This window comes from Oncorhynchus mykiss, chromosome 8 (assembly GCF_057628025.1).
Source record: "Oncorhynchus mykiss isolate SJ-2025 chromosome 8, ASM5762802v1, whole genome shotgun sequence".
NCBI classification, from domain to species: Eukaryota; Metazoa; Chordata; class Actinopteri; order Salmoniformes; family Salmonidae; genus Oncorhynchus; species Oncorhynchus mykiss.
Window position 1 is genome coordinate 65,016,062 of NC_143029.1, and position 15,057 is coordinate 65,031,118.

At 42.4% G+C, this 15,057-nt stretch overlaps 1 protein-coding gene across 1 annotated transcript in view; it reads right to left on the minus strand.

Annotated features, from left to right (window-relative positions):
* Positions 1 to 14,130, minus strand: part of LOC110530312 (tenascin-N) — a 31,119-nt gene extending 16,989 nt beyond the window's left edge. Inside the window, exons 1-6 of the mRNA XM_036985951.2 lie at positions 13,749 to 14,130; positions 8,255 to 8,680; positions 7,005 to 7,376; positions 2,768 to 3,031; positions 1,781 to 1,963; positions 1,081 to 1,170 (exon numbers count right to left, since the gene is read on the minus strand). Of these exons, the coding sequence (XP_036841846.2) occupies positions 1,081 to 1,170; positions 1,781 to 1,963; positions 2,768 to 3,031; positions 7,005 to 7,376; positions 8,255 to 8,678 (1,333 nt within the window). The 5' untranslated portion in view covers positions 8,679 to 8,680; positions 13,749 to 14,130. The remainder of the gene's footprint in view (positions 1 to 1,080; positions 1,171 to 1,780; positions 1,964 to 2,767; positions 3,032 to 7,004; positions 7,377 to 8,254; positions 8,681 to 13,748) is intronic.
* Positions 14,131 to 15,057: the final 927 nt, after the last annotated feature.

Sequence of the window (15,057 nt, forward strand, 5' to 3'; positions counted from 1 at the left end):
ACTAAAGCACCATCACCGTAATGAGACAGGGACAGCTCTGCTTTTGAACTACTGTAATACATCTCCTGAAATAAACAGCCAACAAAAGGAGCAGGCCAAGCTGTCATTTCAGTCGGTCAAATAAGTGGCAGGTATCGGGTTGGCAGGACCGGCTGTAGAAGTTAACATCCTTTATGAATTCATCCTCACGCAAAATACTCAAGAGAATGCTTGTGAGATCCAAATAAGTGATTCCCATGTTCATATTTTTAAAGGACCAGGTGGCTTATGTAAATCATGAACTACACTGACCTTAGGGCTCGGATCCTGGTCCAGACACTCTTACCACGATCATTAGAATCTGTCCAGATTATTAAACTGTGATTTATGACCCATAATCACTACCCATAATTATTAGTCTTCCTGACCACGTTCATATTCTACTATCATTGGCGGTTATAGTGAGACCTAATACCAGGGTACAGTACTGTACTTTATCAAGCTATGGACTCTAACACATTCTGTGCCTATTTTACTCCGCTGTTCTCACAGTAGAGTTGGGAATGGTTTAGAGCAGAAGTGTCAAACTCATTTTCTCTGCAGGCCACATTCGGTCTTCAACGAGGTCCAGGGGGCCGCACTTAAAATGGATTATATTGCCTTGCCGTCAAAATGTGCAAAAATAGTCCTTTATCTATCGCTTTTGGAATTTTCGATGCTCCCTGACAGTCTAGCTTCCATTGCGATGACTATTAGCAAGCTGGACAGAGTGAAAAGAGACTATAAATTAAGGTCTATTATAATTTCTACATCATTTTGATTTGGTTATAGTCCTTTCAATGTCCATTGAGATCGTCCCCCCCACATGTGGTTTTGAGTTGGACTATGGTCCAGTGGGCCACAGAGGGTGGTTACCGCTCGCTGATGTTGGATACAGTACCCATGTCCCAGGTGGCACCCTATTCCCATGAACTACTTCTGACCAGGGCTCACTGGTCAAAAGTAGTGCACTATATAGGGAATAGGGGGCCATTTGGGACGAAGACACTGTCTCCTCACTTTCTAAAACCCCCAGAAAGTCTCTGTATCAGCAGCAGTCACCTGTGACCCCGGTGGCGAAGGAGGCTTTCCCTTCGATGGTCCCTTTGATGCCTTGCACTGTGATGAGGTACTCAGTGCCAGGTTGCAGTCCTGTATAACACACACACAAGGCAAGTAAGCATACAGGTTTGCAAAACCTCATAGTAGTTCAAGGTTCTTAATCTACCACAATACATTTGAACACAATTGAATGATTAGCCGTTACGGGTACATAGATCTGTGAATACTCAAAGGGTTATGCGTGTTCTGCTCAAATGGGGAGAGGTGGAGACCATTGGGGAACAGACAGTTACACAGGTAAGAGTTGTAAAACATGAAGTCCTATTCTATTCAAAGGTTGTAAAATATGATGGACTATTTGTCATGCCTGCTCCCGTTCCCCCTCCCTGGCGCTCAAGGGTGCCAGGCTACCCGTCATCATAAGCACCTGTTACCATCATTACGCGCAGCTCTGCTCATTGGGCTCACCTGGACTCCCTCACTGTTTGATTGCCCCTGTGTATATGTCTGCTCCTCTGTGTTGTTCCCTGTAGTAGCATTTTGTTGTGTCGTGTTTATGTCCAGACGCTGTCACTGTTCCTGTTCCGTTACATGTCCGTATGGTTCACTCCCTGTACCCGATTCTCATGTCCTGCATTGGGCCTCACACTATTCTATTCAAATCTATTTCAGACGGTGTTCTCCAATTTAAATGACATACCTACGATGGTGTGGGTGGTCCTGGCCTCTGCACTCATTGGTACGTTCTGCTCCTCCTCCTGCCCGTCAGGGTTAGCATAGGTCAGTCTGAAATGGTCCAGAGGTGCTGCAGGGTTCTGCCAGTCCACCTGGATAGAGTCCTCAGTCTGGCCCAATACCCGGATACCATCAATACCAGACACCTCTGTGTAGGTTCAACATAGTCTCATTAGAATATGCCAGAATAATGACATTTAGCCATTTAAATGTCACCTGCGTTGACATATAAATTGTCACTAATGGTGTTATAGTTAGATACAAGTTATGAGAGACGTCTAATAGGGTACCCAAGAGTGTCATCGCTATCATACAGAACCAAGGACCAGGGCATGTTTCCTACTGGTTTCTATGAGGTTTCCTATATGTGATTTTGCATATAAATCCATTCCAGGCCAGGGAAAATAGTCTGGCTAATGTTCTTTAGCAGTTCTTTCTAATTGGAAAAAAAAAGATTTAAAACCATTTGAAAGGGATAACGTTTGAAGTTAAGCATATTGTGTGACTGAGAACTGTTTGTCTCACGCTAATTCTTCATCATAGCCGGATGATCAGGCCTTTTCTCATACCCAGACAGGAATGTCATGCACTGAGATGTTTTCCATGGCTAACCGCACAGCAGAGCCCAGGGCCCAAGGCTCGGTGCTCTGTGTCTCTCTTTCCATAAAATGTGTCTACAGCTTCATTTCCTTTTAATTAGGCTGACTGGTGTAATTACCTTAAACCTAATGGTAAGCAAACGATCACTAAGTGAATCACTTAGTACAAACAGTATTCAGGATTATTGGGGTGATCTGTACATAGAGAGTTTTATGTGACGACAGGACATTTAAATTGGCATTCAGAACCACTTACCACAAACAAAAGCACCTGGACTTTTGAGTAAAATATGAAAATCAATGTTATGAGAAACATACTGTACTTTCCTCTGTAGTTCACTTCACTCCCTTACCTGTGGTCGCCTCGATCCTGTCCCCCTCGCTCTGGATCTCCTTGATGACAGCGTACACCTGCACTATGTAGGTGACACCTGGGCTGAGTCCTGTGATCAGGTAGGAGGTCTCTGTGTTGGGCACGGTGAACTGCTCCAGCTCTGCCTCATTGCCCTCAGGGTGCCAGGTCAGGATGTAGTACTCTGCTGCTTTCACAGCCTCCCATTCCACCAACAGAGAATTATCAGTCACCCTTACCAGACGCAGGCCGTTAGGGCCCGACACTGAGGGGGACACAGAGGTATGATTAGTTAAGGTTCAAAACTTTATGTTACTCACTATGTTATTGGGATGAATTTGAGGGGTAGCCCCAACCAGGATAAACATTGGGGCCTGTCAGTCCAACACTTCAGTTGTTACGCCAAGAATTCCGGACCTCTTGGCGAAGTCAGTAGGTGTACTAAGTTCACTATGTTATTGCTCTCTCCTTTTTACTCTTTTCACACTTCACTCAATGTAACTCTGACAGAAATAACATATCTGATTTAAGGAAAACACAATTTAGAAAATTGGGGAAAACATATTCATTTTCTGCAGTTACAGCGTGATACTGTATCTAGACACGATCCTTCAATCAAGATGGTAGAAATAGGGTCGGGCGAATCAGACAGTATGGGGGGACTCTTCAATAACATGAATAAGAGCCCAGGAGACGGCCAGTCAGCAGTGTATGAAGCAAACTTTCCAAGCCAAGATATTCCTGCGGATACAGGGAAATACGGACACAGACGACCGAGCGTATGTGCTGAATTCGAGGAATTAAAGTGCAGAAAAAGCGTGTGTACATTGGGGGAAATATGAAATAGGTGCTAAGGAGACCACATTTACCAGGAAATAATTCACCGCAGGCTTGGACCTTGTTCCATATGTTAAAGGCAGGAAGCTCAATGTTTTCTGTCTCTTCAGCAGGAGCATTTCCATCCAGTGGCAGTTAATAGAACTTTTGCTGCCGTTTTCTACAGCCACTGCCAGTAACAATTATGCCCTTAAATAATATTTCAGAACAGCCAAAAGTACAAATAAATGAACATCTAATGATTCGGAAAAAGCAAAAGGAACTGACATATTTTGAAGAAGAAAATTATGAAATTATGTTTGGACTTCATAAAGAAGAGAATCATACATCTACAAATCAAATCACCAAATCAAATAATATTTTATTGGTCACATACACATGGTTAGCAGATGTTAATGCGAGTGTAGCGAAATGCTTATGCTTCTAGTTCTGACCATGCAGTAAAATCTAACAAGTAATCTAACAATTTCACAACAACAAAGGAATGAATAAGAATATGTACATATAAATATAAGGATGAGCAATGGCTGAACGGCATAGGCAAGATGCAGTAGATGGTACAGAGTACAGTATATACTTATGAGATGAGTAATGTAGGGTGTGTAAACATTATATAAAGTGGCATTGTTTAAAGTGACTTGTGAAACATTTATTACATCCAATTTTTAATTATTAAAGTGGCTAGAGATTTGAGTCAGTATGTTGGCAGCAGCCACTCAATGTTAGTGATGGCCTTTTAACAGTCTGATGGCCTTGAGATAGAAGCTGTTTTTCAGTCTCTCGGTCCCAGCTGTTGCGCCTTCTTCACCATGCTGCCTGTGTGGGTGGACCATTTCAGTTTGTCTGTGATATGTACGCAGAGGAACTTAAAACTTTCCACCTTCTCCACTAGTGTCCTGTCGATGTGGATAGGGGGGTGCCCTCTGCTGTTTCCTGAAGTCCACGATCATCTCCTTTGTTTTATTGACGTTGAGTGTGAGGTTATTTTCCTGACACCACACTCCAAGGGCCCTCACCTCCTCCCTGTAGGCCGCCTCGTCGTTGTTGGTAATCAAGCCTACCACTGTAGTGTCGTCTGCAAACTCGATGATTGAGTTGGAGGTACGCATGGCCACGCAGTCATGGGTGAACAGGGAGTACAGGAGAGGGCTGAGAACTCACCCTTGTGGGACCCCAGTGTTGAGGATCAGTGTGGTGGAGATGTTTTTGTTTCCTACCACCTGGGGGCGTCTCGTCAGAAAGTCCAGGACCCAGTTGCACAGGGCGGGGTCGAGATGACGAGTCTGGAGGGTACTATGGTGTTAAATGCTGAGCTGTAGTCGATGAACAGCATTCTTACATAGGTATTCCTCTTGTCCAGATGGGTTAGGGGAGTGTGCAGTGTGATTGCCATTGCGTCGTCTGTGGACCTATTGGGGCCGTAAGCAAATTTGAGGGGGTCTAGGATGTCAGGTAGGGTGGAGGTGATATGATCCTTGACTAGCCTCTCAAAGCACTTCATGATGACGGAAGTGAGTGCTACAATAGTCGTTTAGCTCAGTTACCTTAGCTTTCTTGGGAACAGGAACATGGTGGCCCTCTTGAAGCATGTGGGAACAGCAGACTGGGATAGGGATTGATTGAATATGTCCGTAAACACACCAGCCAGCTGGTCTGTGCATGCTCTGAGGACACGGCTAGGGATGCCGTCTGGGCCGGCAGCCTTGCGAGGGTTAACACGTTTAAATGTTTTACTCACGTCGGCTGCGGTGAAGGAGAGCCCGCAGGTTTTGGTAGTGGGCTGTGTCGGTGGCACTGTATTGTCCTCAAAGCGAGCAAAGAAGTTGTTTAGTTTGTCTGGGAGCAAGACATCGGGGTCCGCAACGGGGCTGGTTTTCTTTTTGTAGTCAGTGATTGACTGTAGACCCTGCCACATACCTCTCGTGTCTGAGCCGTTGAATTGCGACTACTTTGTCTCTATACTGACGCTTGTTTGATTGCCTTGCGGAGGGAATAGCTACACTGTTTGTATTCGGTCATGTTTCTGGTCGGCTTGCCCTGATTAAAAGCAGTGGTTCGCGCTTTCAGTGTTGCGCGAATGCTGCCATACAGTGGCAGGTTCTCAGCCAAAGACACATCATTATGGTGTTAAACATTTTTTGAGACAACTGTAAGTAGGACTTCCATCAACTGGGCCAAACGTGTGCTGCTCAGTGTTCTCTGTCGTGATTAATATGAAAAACAAGTGGGGAAGCACATGTACTGTTTCCATGTAGTTAAAAGTGACCATACATAATGTCAATGCATTTGGGCATTGCTAAAGGGTACAGTATGTTATTCAAATAATAGTCAAGACCACCAATTTGAAAATGGACGTGATTCTCAAATGTGAAGCAGAAATGTGAATGTACATTTCTGCATGGAACTGTCATTTGTCGGTGTGAGACATCCCACTTTTCAGTGACTCACATAAGGTCCTGTTTTTACTGAGTCTACTGTACCATGGTGAAAAGAGTGTTAAGGGACAACTCAGGAGACGTACATGGAAAGCAGACCAAATCCAGATGCAGCATCTGTAGGACATTGATCTGGCTTTTAAAAATCCACAGAAATTCACCAAGGCCTTTTGTGGGCAGAATAAAACAATTTAGGTTTTCTCTAGATGGTTTATTTGAAATGTGTGTCTGAGTTCTTTATCAATGTACAAATCTATAAAGGCATTAGCATTGCTTTTGATGGTCACTAAAAAGAAAACAGCATTGGTGATGATGATGCACCTCAAGGTCTGATCACACAAAACATAAAATGTCTCAGTATACTGTAGCTTTTGTCCTATACTCATAATATTTATCCTCCAAATCTAACTCATAAACTCACATAGCCTCCCTCTTCCCCCTTGACACGTCCCTGTTGTTGTTGTAAGCAGTTCCTACATGCACATTACTTTAAATCTCTCCAAATTTCTCTTGCAGCACAGATTGAAAATCTTACTATCGCTGAGTGCAATAGCTGACCAGCTACCATGGGTCTGTGCACAAACTTGGTTTTAACAAAGTTAAATCTTTAGACAGTTTGAGGCTGCAGCAATTGCTGTCACTTTCACAAGTGTGGATGCAGTGAATTTATCTGACAGGATGTTTTGACTGCAAATGTTCTGCTTAACTGCTATTTAACTAATAATCAAATAACCAGTACCTAATGGCAAGTTTAAAGTGTTTATGAAACCTTAGAACCCTAAGGATCCTACAGCTGTAGATTTTCTGCATTTTAGTTCTGCGAATCAACAAAAGGTAGAGTTTGCTATTTAGATCTAGGCCATATCAAACTAGGAGTGCTGATCTTGGATCAGTTTTCCCTTTTATATAATAATGAATAAGATATTATGACCTGATTATAACCTCAGCCTATATCAGAACTTCTACCTGTAGAGCAGTCTTCCCCAAAGAAGCCTTCGTCACAGATACACATTCCGTTCACGCAGGTGCCGTGGATGCAGTCAGGATCGCATTTCTGTTCGCTGCAGTCCTCGCCAGTGAAGTGGCTGAAGCAAACACACTTGCCGTCCACGCAGTGTCCCTTATCGTTGCAGTCGCCTGGGCACATCAGCTGGCTGCAGTCACTCCCCGTATAGCCAGCGTGGCAGACACACTTGCCATCCACACAGCGGCCGTTGTCGTTGCACTCATCAGGACAGGTGGAAATGGAGCAGTCAGGACCCTCCCAGCTAGGGTTGCATTGACAACTGCAGGTGTTGTGCTGGTAGGTCCCGTGGCCACTACAGCTAGTGTCCACACCTGTGGAAGTTTAGGAAATCACGTTATGTGACATCTGAAGTGTCTGTACTGTAAGTATAATGTAAGTGACCGTGCATCAATCATTATTTCAAACAGTGCCACAGTTATATATATTATTTTGTACTTATTACCCCTTTTTCTACCCAATTTTGTGATATACAATTGGTAATTACAGTCCTGTTCCATCGCTGTAACTCCCTTACAGACTTGGGAGAGGCGAAGGTCGAGAGCGATGTGTCCTCCCGAAACACAACCCTGCCTAGCCAAACTGCTTCTTGACACACTACTTGCATACCCCAGAAGCCAGCCACACCAATGTGTCGGAGAAAATACCTTCCAACTAGCGGCCGGCTGCAACACAGCCCGGGATCGAAGCCGGATCTGTAGTGATGCCTCTAGCACTGCGATGCAGTGCCTTAGACTGCTGCACCACATGGGAGACCAGTTTCACAGTTTTAAATAACATCTGGGATTAAATTCCACTTTTTTTTTCAGATATACACTGAGTGTACTAAACATTAGGAACTCCTGCTCTTTCCATGACATAGACTGACCAGGGGAATCCAGCTGAAAGCTATGATCCCTTATTGATGTCACCTGTTAAATCCACTTCAATCAGTGTAGCTGAAGGGGAGGAGACAGGTTAAAGAAGGATGTTTAAGCCTTGAGACAATTGAGACATGGATTTTGTATGTTTGCCATTCAAAGGGTGAATGGTAAAGACAAAATATTGAAGTGCCTTTGAACAGGGTATGGTAGGTATAGGTATCCGCTGCACCCGTTTGAGTGTGTCAAAAACTGTACACTCAATATATTTTAGCTATTGAATATAGATGTTCTGTCAGATCTCATGGTGATGGACTGCACTGTAGGCTTACCTCCTGCTCCACCACCTTTTCCACCACAGCAGCCCTGGGAGCACTGACTCTTCAGATGTTCCACCTCCTCCTCCAGCCCGTTGACTCTGTACAGCAGAGACGTAAAGCTCTCCGACTCATCACAGTCACACTTTGGGGTCTTGAGGTTGATTTGGTGCCTGAAAACGATGTTGTTTTCCCCCTCCAGAGTAGCGCCCCCTTCCAGCTCTTGCAGGCCTGAAAACTGGTCCTGTTGGGAAGGGAGGGTCTGCAAGGCGAGTTTACACTCAGGGCTCTTGGCCAGGTCAATCTTATAGACGTGGCTGAAGGTGACTTCTTTCTCAGCAGGGGATGAATAATCTTCTGTCACATACTTGGAAGTGACAGTGCACAGTATGCTTATCAGGCATAGGGCTCTTGTGAGCCAGTGAAGTCTAGTGGTCATGGCTAGAGGGGAAAATAAGTAGAATAATTGGTGAAATTGATATGCAACTTTTGACATGCACAAAGAGCACTGGTCTTGACACCTTTTTGGTCTATTATGGGGGATTTTCCAGAGAGAACATGGCTTTTTTTACAAGATTGTTAAAGAAGTCACATTCGTTCTAGTTAAGGCAGACTATGTTTTACAAATGGGACATGAAGCAATCTCGTAACCTCCAGCAGAAAGCCAGCAGTCATCACTCGAAACTAAACACTTTTATCCCAAGTTCCTAACTATTAATAGTGCTCAGCCAACCATAAGGGCTTCAAGGAGCAATTGAACACTGTCTTCCAAAAGATGTCATGTCTAATGACAGTGATGTCATCCAGCTTTTGACATCCCCAGAAAGAGAAATTATATGCTATCAAAATAATAGGCCAAATATGTATCTGAAAAGACTTCTTCAGAAATAATTTGGTTCAAACCTCTATGGTGAATAAGAGGTTACCTGTTTCTCAAGCATGTTCGATTGAACCGCTGCGTCCTTGGCACGCAGCCATTAGAAATTTGGTAGTGGAGCAACTTATAGTCGATGTCTGAACTTGTGTGGTCTGTGGAAACTGAAAACCAAACTTAAGTGACTGTCTGCTCCGCTCTCCTCCAAAAGAGAGGCCATGGTGCTTGACAACTGGAAACTCCACAGTAATAGCATACATGCTTTCATAAATTGCGCAGGGTACTTTTAAAAGAATGTTGATTGGTCAATGAAATATGCATGTAGCGCAAAAACACTAACGGGATAGATAATTGGGAGCACACAATGTGGAACTATCAAAGAAGTGAAATGACTCAACCATGCACAAATACTAGGCTTTTTACCTTAACTCACATATGGTATATTGCAACAATGGGAACGATAAATGTTGTACAGTAGATCAATAGTGCAAAGCGATTGTTACTGTAACATTGCAAACCAGTATAAAGAAATCTTCATCAATGATTATATCAATCATACAACACTAGCAACCTCATCTACAGGCTGAATTCATTGCATTGGTGTCAGCTGTGACACAAGTGGTGCTACAGTATCTGAGGCTTGTCCATGTAGTCACCTGAAGGATTGTGAAAGTAACCTATAAGTAATAAGCACAATGGTATAGGTGTTATGGCATCATAAGCAGCCTACAACATTAGTGTAGATGTTCATAGTTTGACATAATGGCTTAGATGCTCCTGGAGAGTTTACAGTATGTTTGTGATACTGCAGTGTGCAACGGAACAGTGTTTGTACCCATGTTGGTTATTTCTTTATGTCGTTGGTCTTGAAATTAAACTGCTCCGGCTTTTACCTAGTTCTGCTCTCCTGCGTCTGACTTCCCTGCCACCAGTTACGCACCCCTTACACTAACATTAGCCTAAATATTATGATAACTAACCCAAGATAGGACAGAGGCATCATTTACAATAGGAGCCAATAAAGCACAGTAGTCAGAACAGGCAATGAGGTGGGCAGAGCCAAGCAAGAGCTAGCATGATCCTATTAACGTGCTTTAGCATGTATTTGCATATTTACGTTAGGGAATGCCTAATCTCTGAAGTGTGCATGTGCAAGAACTTGAATTCACCCTACATTCCTAAGCCATGCCATTTTTAAAAACTTTGGCAAGGAGTCAAATCTACAAAACGTGCACTCTGTTTGTAACAGATTCTAGTTTTGGAACAGAAAACTGCATTCAGATCGTTATGAGAAAATGATGAGCTCTTGCTCCTCCTTGACCCTCTGCCTGCCAATAGACTTCATTATTACCATTTAAGGTGGTGAATAGAAGCCCTCACTGGATGCTTCAAGTTTATACCCCATGTGACACATCTGGGTTTTCTCTTTCTTCTGTGATTAGCATAAATGAAAATGGCTAACATGAAATTGGCGAACATTAGCCTAAATAAGAAAATGGCTAGGATTTACCTGAATGAAAGTGGTTAGCATTAGTCTAATAATGACCTCTTAGTCAAATAACCCTTGGCATTAAGCTTCCATCCAACAGTAGACTTCACAGAGGGAAAATGGCTCAACACTTGTGAAAATGTAGTATCAGTAAGCGACGTGTTGGGAGAAATTATGTTGGCTATGTTGTTAATGACTGTTAATGACAGTAACTGTATTCGTGCCACACAAAATTTCCACCATGTTTGCTACGAGTCCTGTGTCTGTTATCCAACTCAGTGGGTGAAAACCTTGAGGTTAGAGTAGCCAGACCGTAGAGACTATGACATCACAGCTATGGCCATTCATCCCCATTGACTCTCTGGCAATAATTACAGTAGATGGCACTTTATCAGCAACCAGGACATAGATCAGACCAAGGGGAAAGACCAGCAAGTCAATGACAGCCTTACAATAACCCACATCACAGGAACATTATACAGCCCTGTGGAATGGCACCAGGCGCTGGCGCACACAGATCCTTAACAAGCTCATTTATAGTTTACTGTCAAGGTTTTATTTGATGTTTGCCATTTTAAGGCTTTTATTTGTCTTAGAGAAGATTCCAATGTGACCTTCTTCCAGCTACCATGAACTCCTAAATCTCTGCAGGGAAGGAACGTCAGGAATGATACAGCAGTAAGACCAAAGATTCTCCTTAGTCAGTGAATCCATGGTTGTGTCCCAACTGACAACCTATTCCAGCGTTTCCCAAACTCGGTCCTCGGAACCCCAAGGTGTGCACATTTATTTTTTTGCTCTAACACTACATAGCTGATTCAAATGATCAAAGCTTGATGATTAGTTTATTATTTGAATCCACAGTGTAGTGCTAGGGCAACAACAACACAAATGTGCACCCTTTGCGGTCCCAAGGACTGAGTTTGGGAAACCTTGCTCTATTCCACCTTATTGGGCCCTCAAACTCAACTCTGGACATCAAAGCCAGTTCCACTGTTTTTTTAATTGTTCCCCTATAATCAGGAACAGATTAGACCTGGGACACCAGGTGTGTGCAATGAATTATCAGGTAGAACAGAAAACCAGTAGGCTAGGGACCTTGTAGGGTAAGAGTTGAATACCACTGATATAGGGAATAGGGTGCCATTTGGGACGCATTCTATGTGAAGCATGTCAGATGTGCAGTCATGGAAGAGCCGAAGCAGTCTCAAAGGCTTCGAGAAAACAGTATCCGCAGTTCCGCACTCAAAGTTGGCATGGACACACAGGGGAATTACCTTCACATAACAAGGAATTCAAATAGTCAGACACAAGGATGTCTGTCTCATCTTTTCAGCCTCCATTCTTTGTAGGCTTGTCGACTAGCTGTGAAGTTTGACAGACTTCCAACCGGGATTGGCAGGAAAGTACCTAAGCAATTCCAGCATGCATTGCTGACTGGCAAGTTTTGCTGGTAGTAAACTTCAAACAGCTACTGAAAATGTTAGAATCACTCCTCTAATTGTTAAGGTTGAACAAAGGGTAGAGAAAGCTGCATTTTACCAAAAAGTGGAACACTGTTGTGCATCATCTACTTACGGAATAAGAGGAGGTAGAATGTTTCCCCTCACTCACTAACAAGAAACGCTTCAGACTCAGACTGTGAATGCAATCAATATCAGATCCTCACAGGGACCCAATTTTCCCTCCAAAATCATTGCATGGGGAGGAGAGAAAGGAAGGGAAGCAAGTAAGGACAGACTGTGTGCAATGCCCCATCCTCTCATGAGACACATTAACCAACAGACAGATAAAAGGCAGTCTGTTCTTTTCCGTTTCAAGGGGAATTGCACTGGACCAACAAGCCTGGGATGAAAAGTTTAGCGCTCTGTAGTCTGCACACAGGGGGAAGAGCTCAGAGCTCATGGTCTTTATGTGGTTGCAACATTTGTCGAATTTTCCTTTACTAGCAGGCAGAAAAAGCTGAAAGCAATTAGAGTAAGTCTGAGCTCAAACTCATATCCCCCTGCTCTGTCTGCTGATCCTGCCATCCAAACCACAAAAAAACCTTGATAAGGTTACAAAAGCCCAATAGTCACCCCATTGGGTTTATGTAGGCCTTATGATCACATATTAGAAACCACCCCATTCATGGCTAGCTGCAGGCAACGCTCTACATCTGTTGTTCGTTTTATCACTGCTTCCAAGATAACTTTGAGCCAGTACAGTAGCATTTCATCAAGTTGAGCCACAGGCAAGCACCGTTCACGTCTATGAAGCTTGTTGAAACTATTTATTTTCAGAAGAAAAAAATCCACCTTCAATAAAATGGTTTACAAGAAAAGAAAAAGAAATATAATTATTATACTGAAGCTGTATATTGTATTAACAACATATTCACTCCATGGTAAGGACATGGCTGACACTTCAGCTATTTCCCCACTGGCTCTATGTCTGACTGACTGAAGTATAATTTGTTAATGCTTAGTCTGATGCTTGACTGCCCAGCATTTCCGTCTGGTACCAGAGAGGCTGGAGTTTAGTCTGTGATGAAAATGTGAGGAGTGAGAGAAGGCAAGTTTATTAACAAGGAAATGGACCTCTAAACGTATTGGGTTTGATGCCTAAGTCACAACTTGTGCAGTTTTTTTGGTGTTGATGCAAAATATCAAAAGAAATCGAACCCATATAGTTTTGTTTCTTTCTATTTTACTGTATAACTTGTGCTGAAAGAGCTTAGCTTTGTAATGAAGTTGTTATAATAAGTTTGAAACTTTGTTTAAAAGACTACTACTATATGTTAACATCTCATTTGCTCTGATGAAAACTATATGCTTCCTGATCATATATCATATAATGACTCAAACAGGAATAATGTTGCAAATTACTTATTTCGTAGTAAGTATAACTTTTTCAAGGTAATTACTTATTTCAATAGTAAGTATGAATCTTGTCTGTAATTGCATTTGTTAAAAGAAAATGAAAAGGTATGTAAAATATTAAACAGGTCACGATATGAATAACAATGTATCAAATCAGATGCAACCCCTAATTTAACAAAAACTTGCAGTCATATAAAATGTTTATGCACATATTACAAAGCCTCTCAAACTGAACATTCAAGAATAAAACAATAAAACAATAACATACAGCAGTGTTTCACTCACCGTTGCAGTTCCCTGTGACTCCCTCTTCTGAAAGCCTGAGAATCTGTCACTCTATTTCTTCTCTCTCTGACACCTGTTGACAAGCTCAGGGCATGAGTTTGAAGGGGCCCTTATAACCAATGCCTCTGTGGCTCCTGCAGCAACAGCCTTTCCCTCAAGTAGTTAAATCCCCTTCCGAAATGCCTTTGGCCAATGGGCAGTAGTTTGGGAGTGTCTCTTCTCTTGCTCCTCAATAACGGAATGAGAATAGAGACAGATAATGAGAGACATTCCTCCTTAAAAAAAAAAGAAATTAGGCTGGAACTAATCATAATACTTCAACATGACCCCCACATATGTTGCCCCCACCCCGTCACTACCAACTTTTGAGTTTGAGTTTTATAAACTTTTTTTATTTCACAGTTTCCTGTCACAGTAGCAGCGATGGATGCAATGAATCATTTTACCAGTCCAGGAGAGTAGTAATACAGTAATAAGGCAATCAGAGAAAGCTTGGATTTAATGGTGAGCTCAAGCCAAGAAAAATACGGACATTCATGAAGAAAACACAGGTCTAGTCATATCAGGGAATTAAGTTTCCAATCACATTAGCCAACATGTATCAGTCTATCTGAAGTGTGAATTTAGTTCTAGATTACAGACGTTAGTTACAGTAGGATTTGTACTGTAGGATTTTTTTCATTACATAAACTACTACAACACAACACAACACATGGACATCCTTATGTGGTCTGAAATCAAATAAACACAGATTTTATAAACCACTTCAATTTGGCACAAACACTGTGCTTACCATTGAGAAATGTCCACATTAACTGCTCGAAAAAAGAAGCAAACACGGATATTTTGTTTCTAGAAAACAATTGGCAACTCTTCAACTAAGCCAGCATGAAAGCACACCATCATTGTGCCACACATGTACAATGTTAAGGTAGGGATAGAGCAAAATCATCAAACAGTACCAAAGTGTTGTGTTTATTATGAATTGAATCGCTAAACATTTTGGTTTGTTACATAACAACAATGACGCAAATACAATAGAAACCCATGCAACAGCATGAATTCACACCAACACCACAGCCACCCCACACTTGCCTAATGGACAGGCAGCATCACCAAAGACTAAGTGTCGAGGTTGGTCATATTTTTCACCGGCATCTGTTTGTCTCTAAATATATAGTTGAAGTTGGAAGTTTACATACACTTAGGTTGGAGTCATTAAAACTCATTTTTCAACCCCTCCACAAATTTCTTGTTAACAAACTATAGTTTTGGCAAGTCAGTTAGGACATCTACTTTGTCCATGACA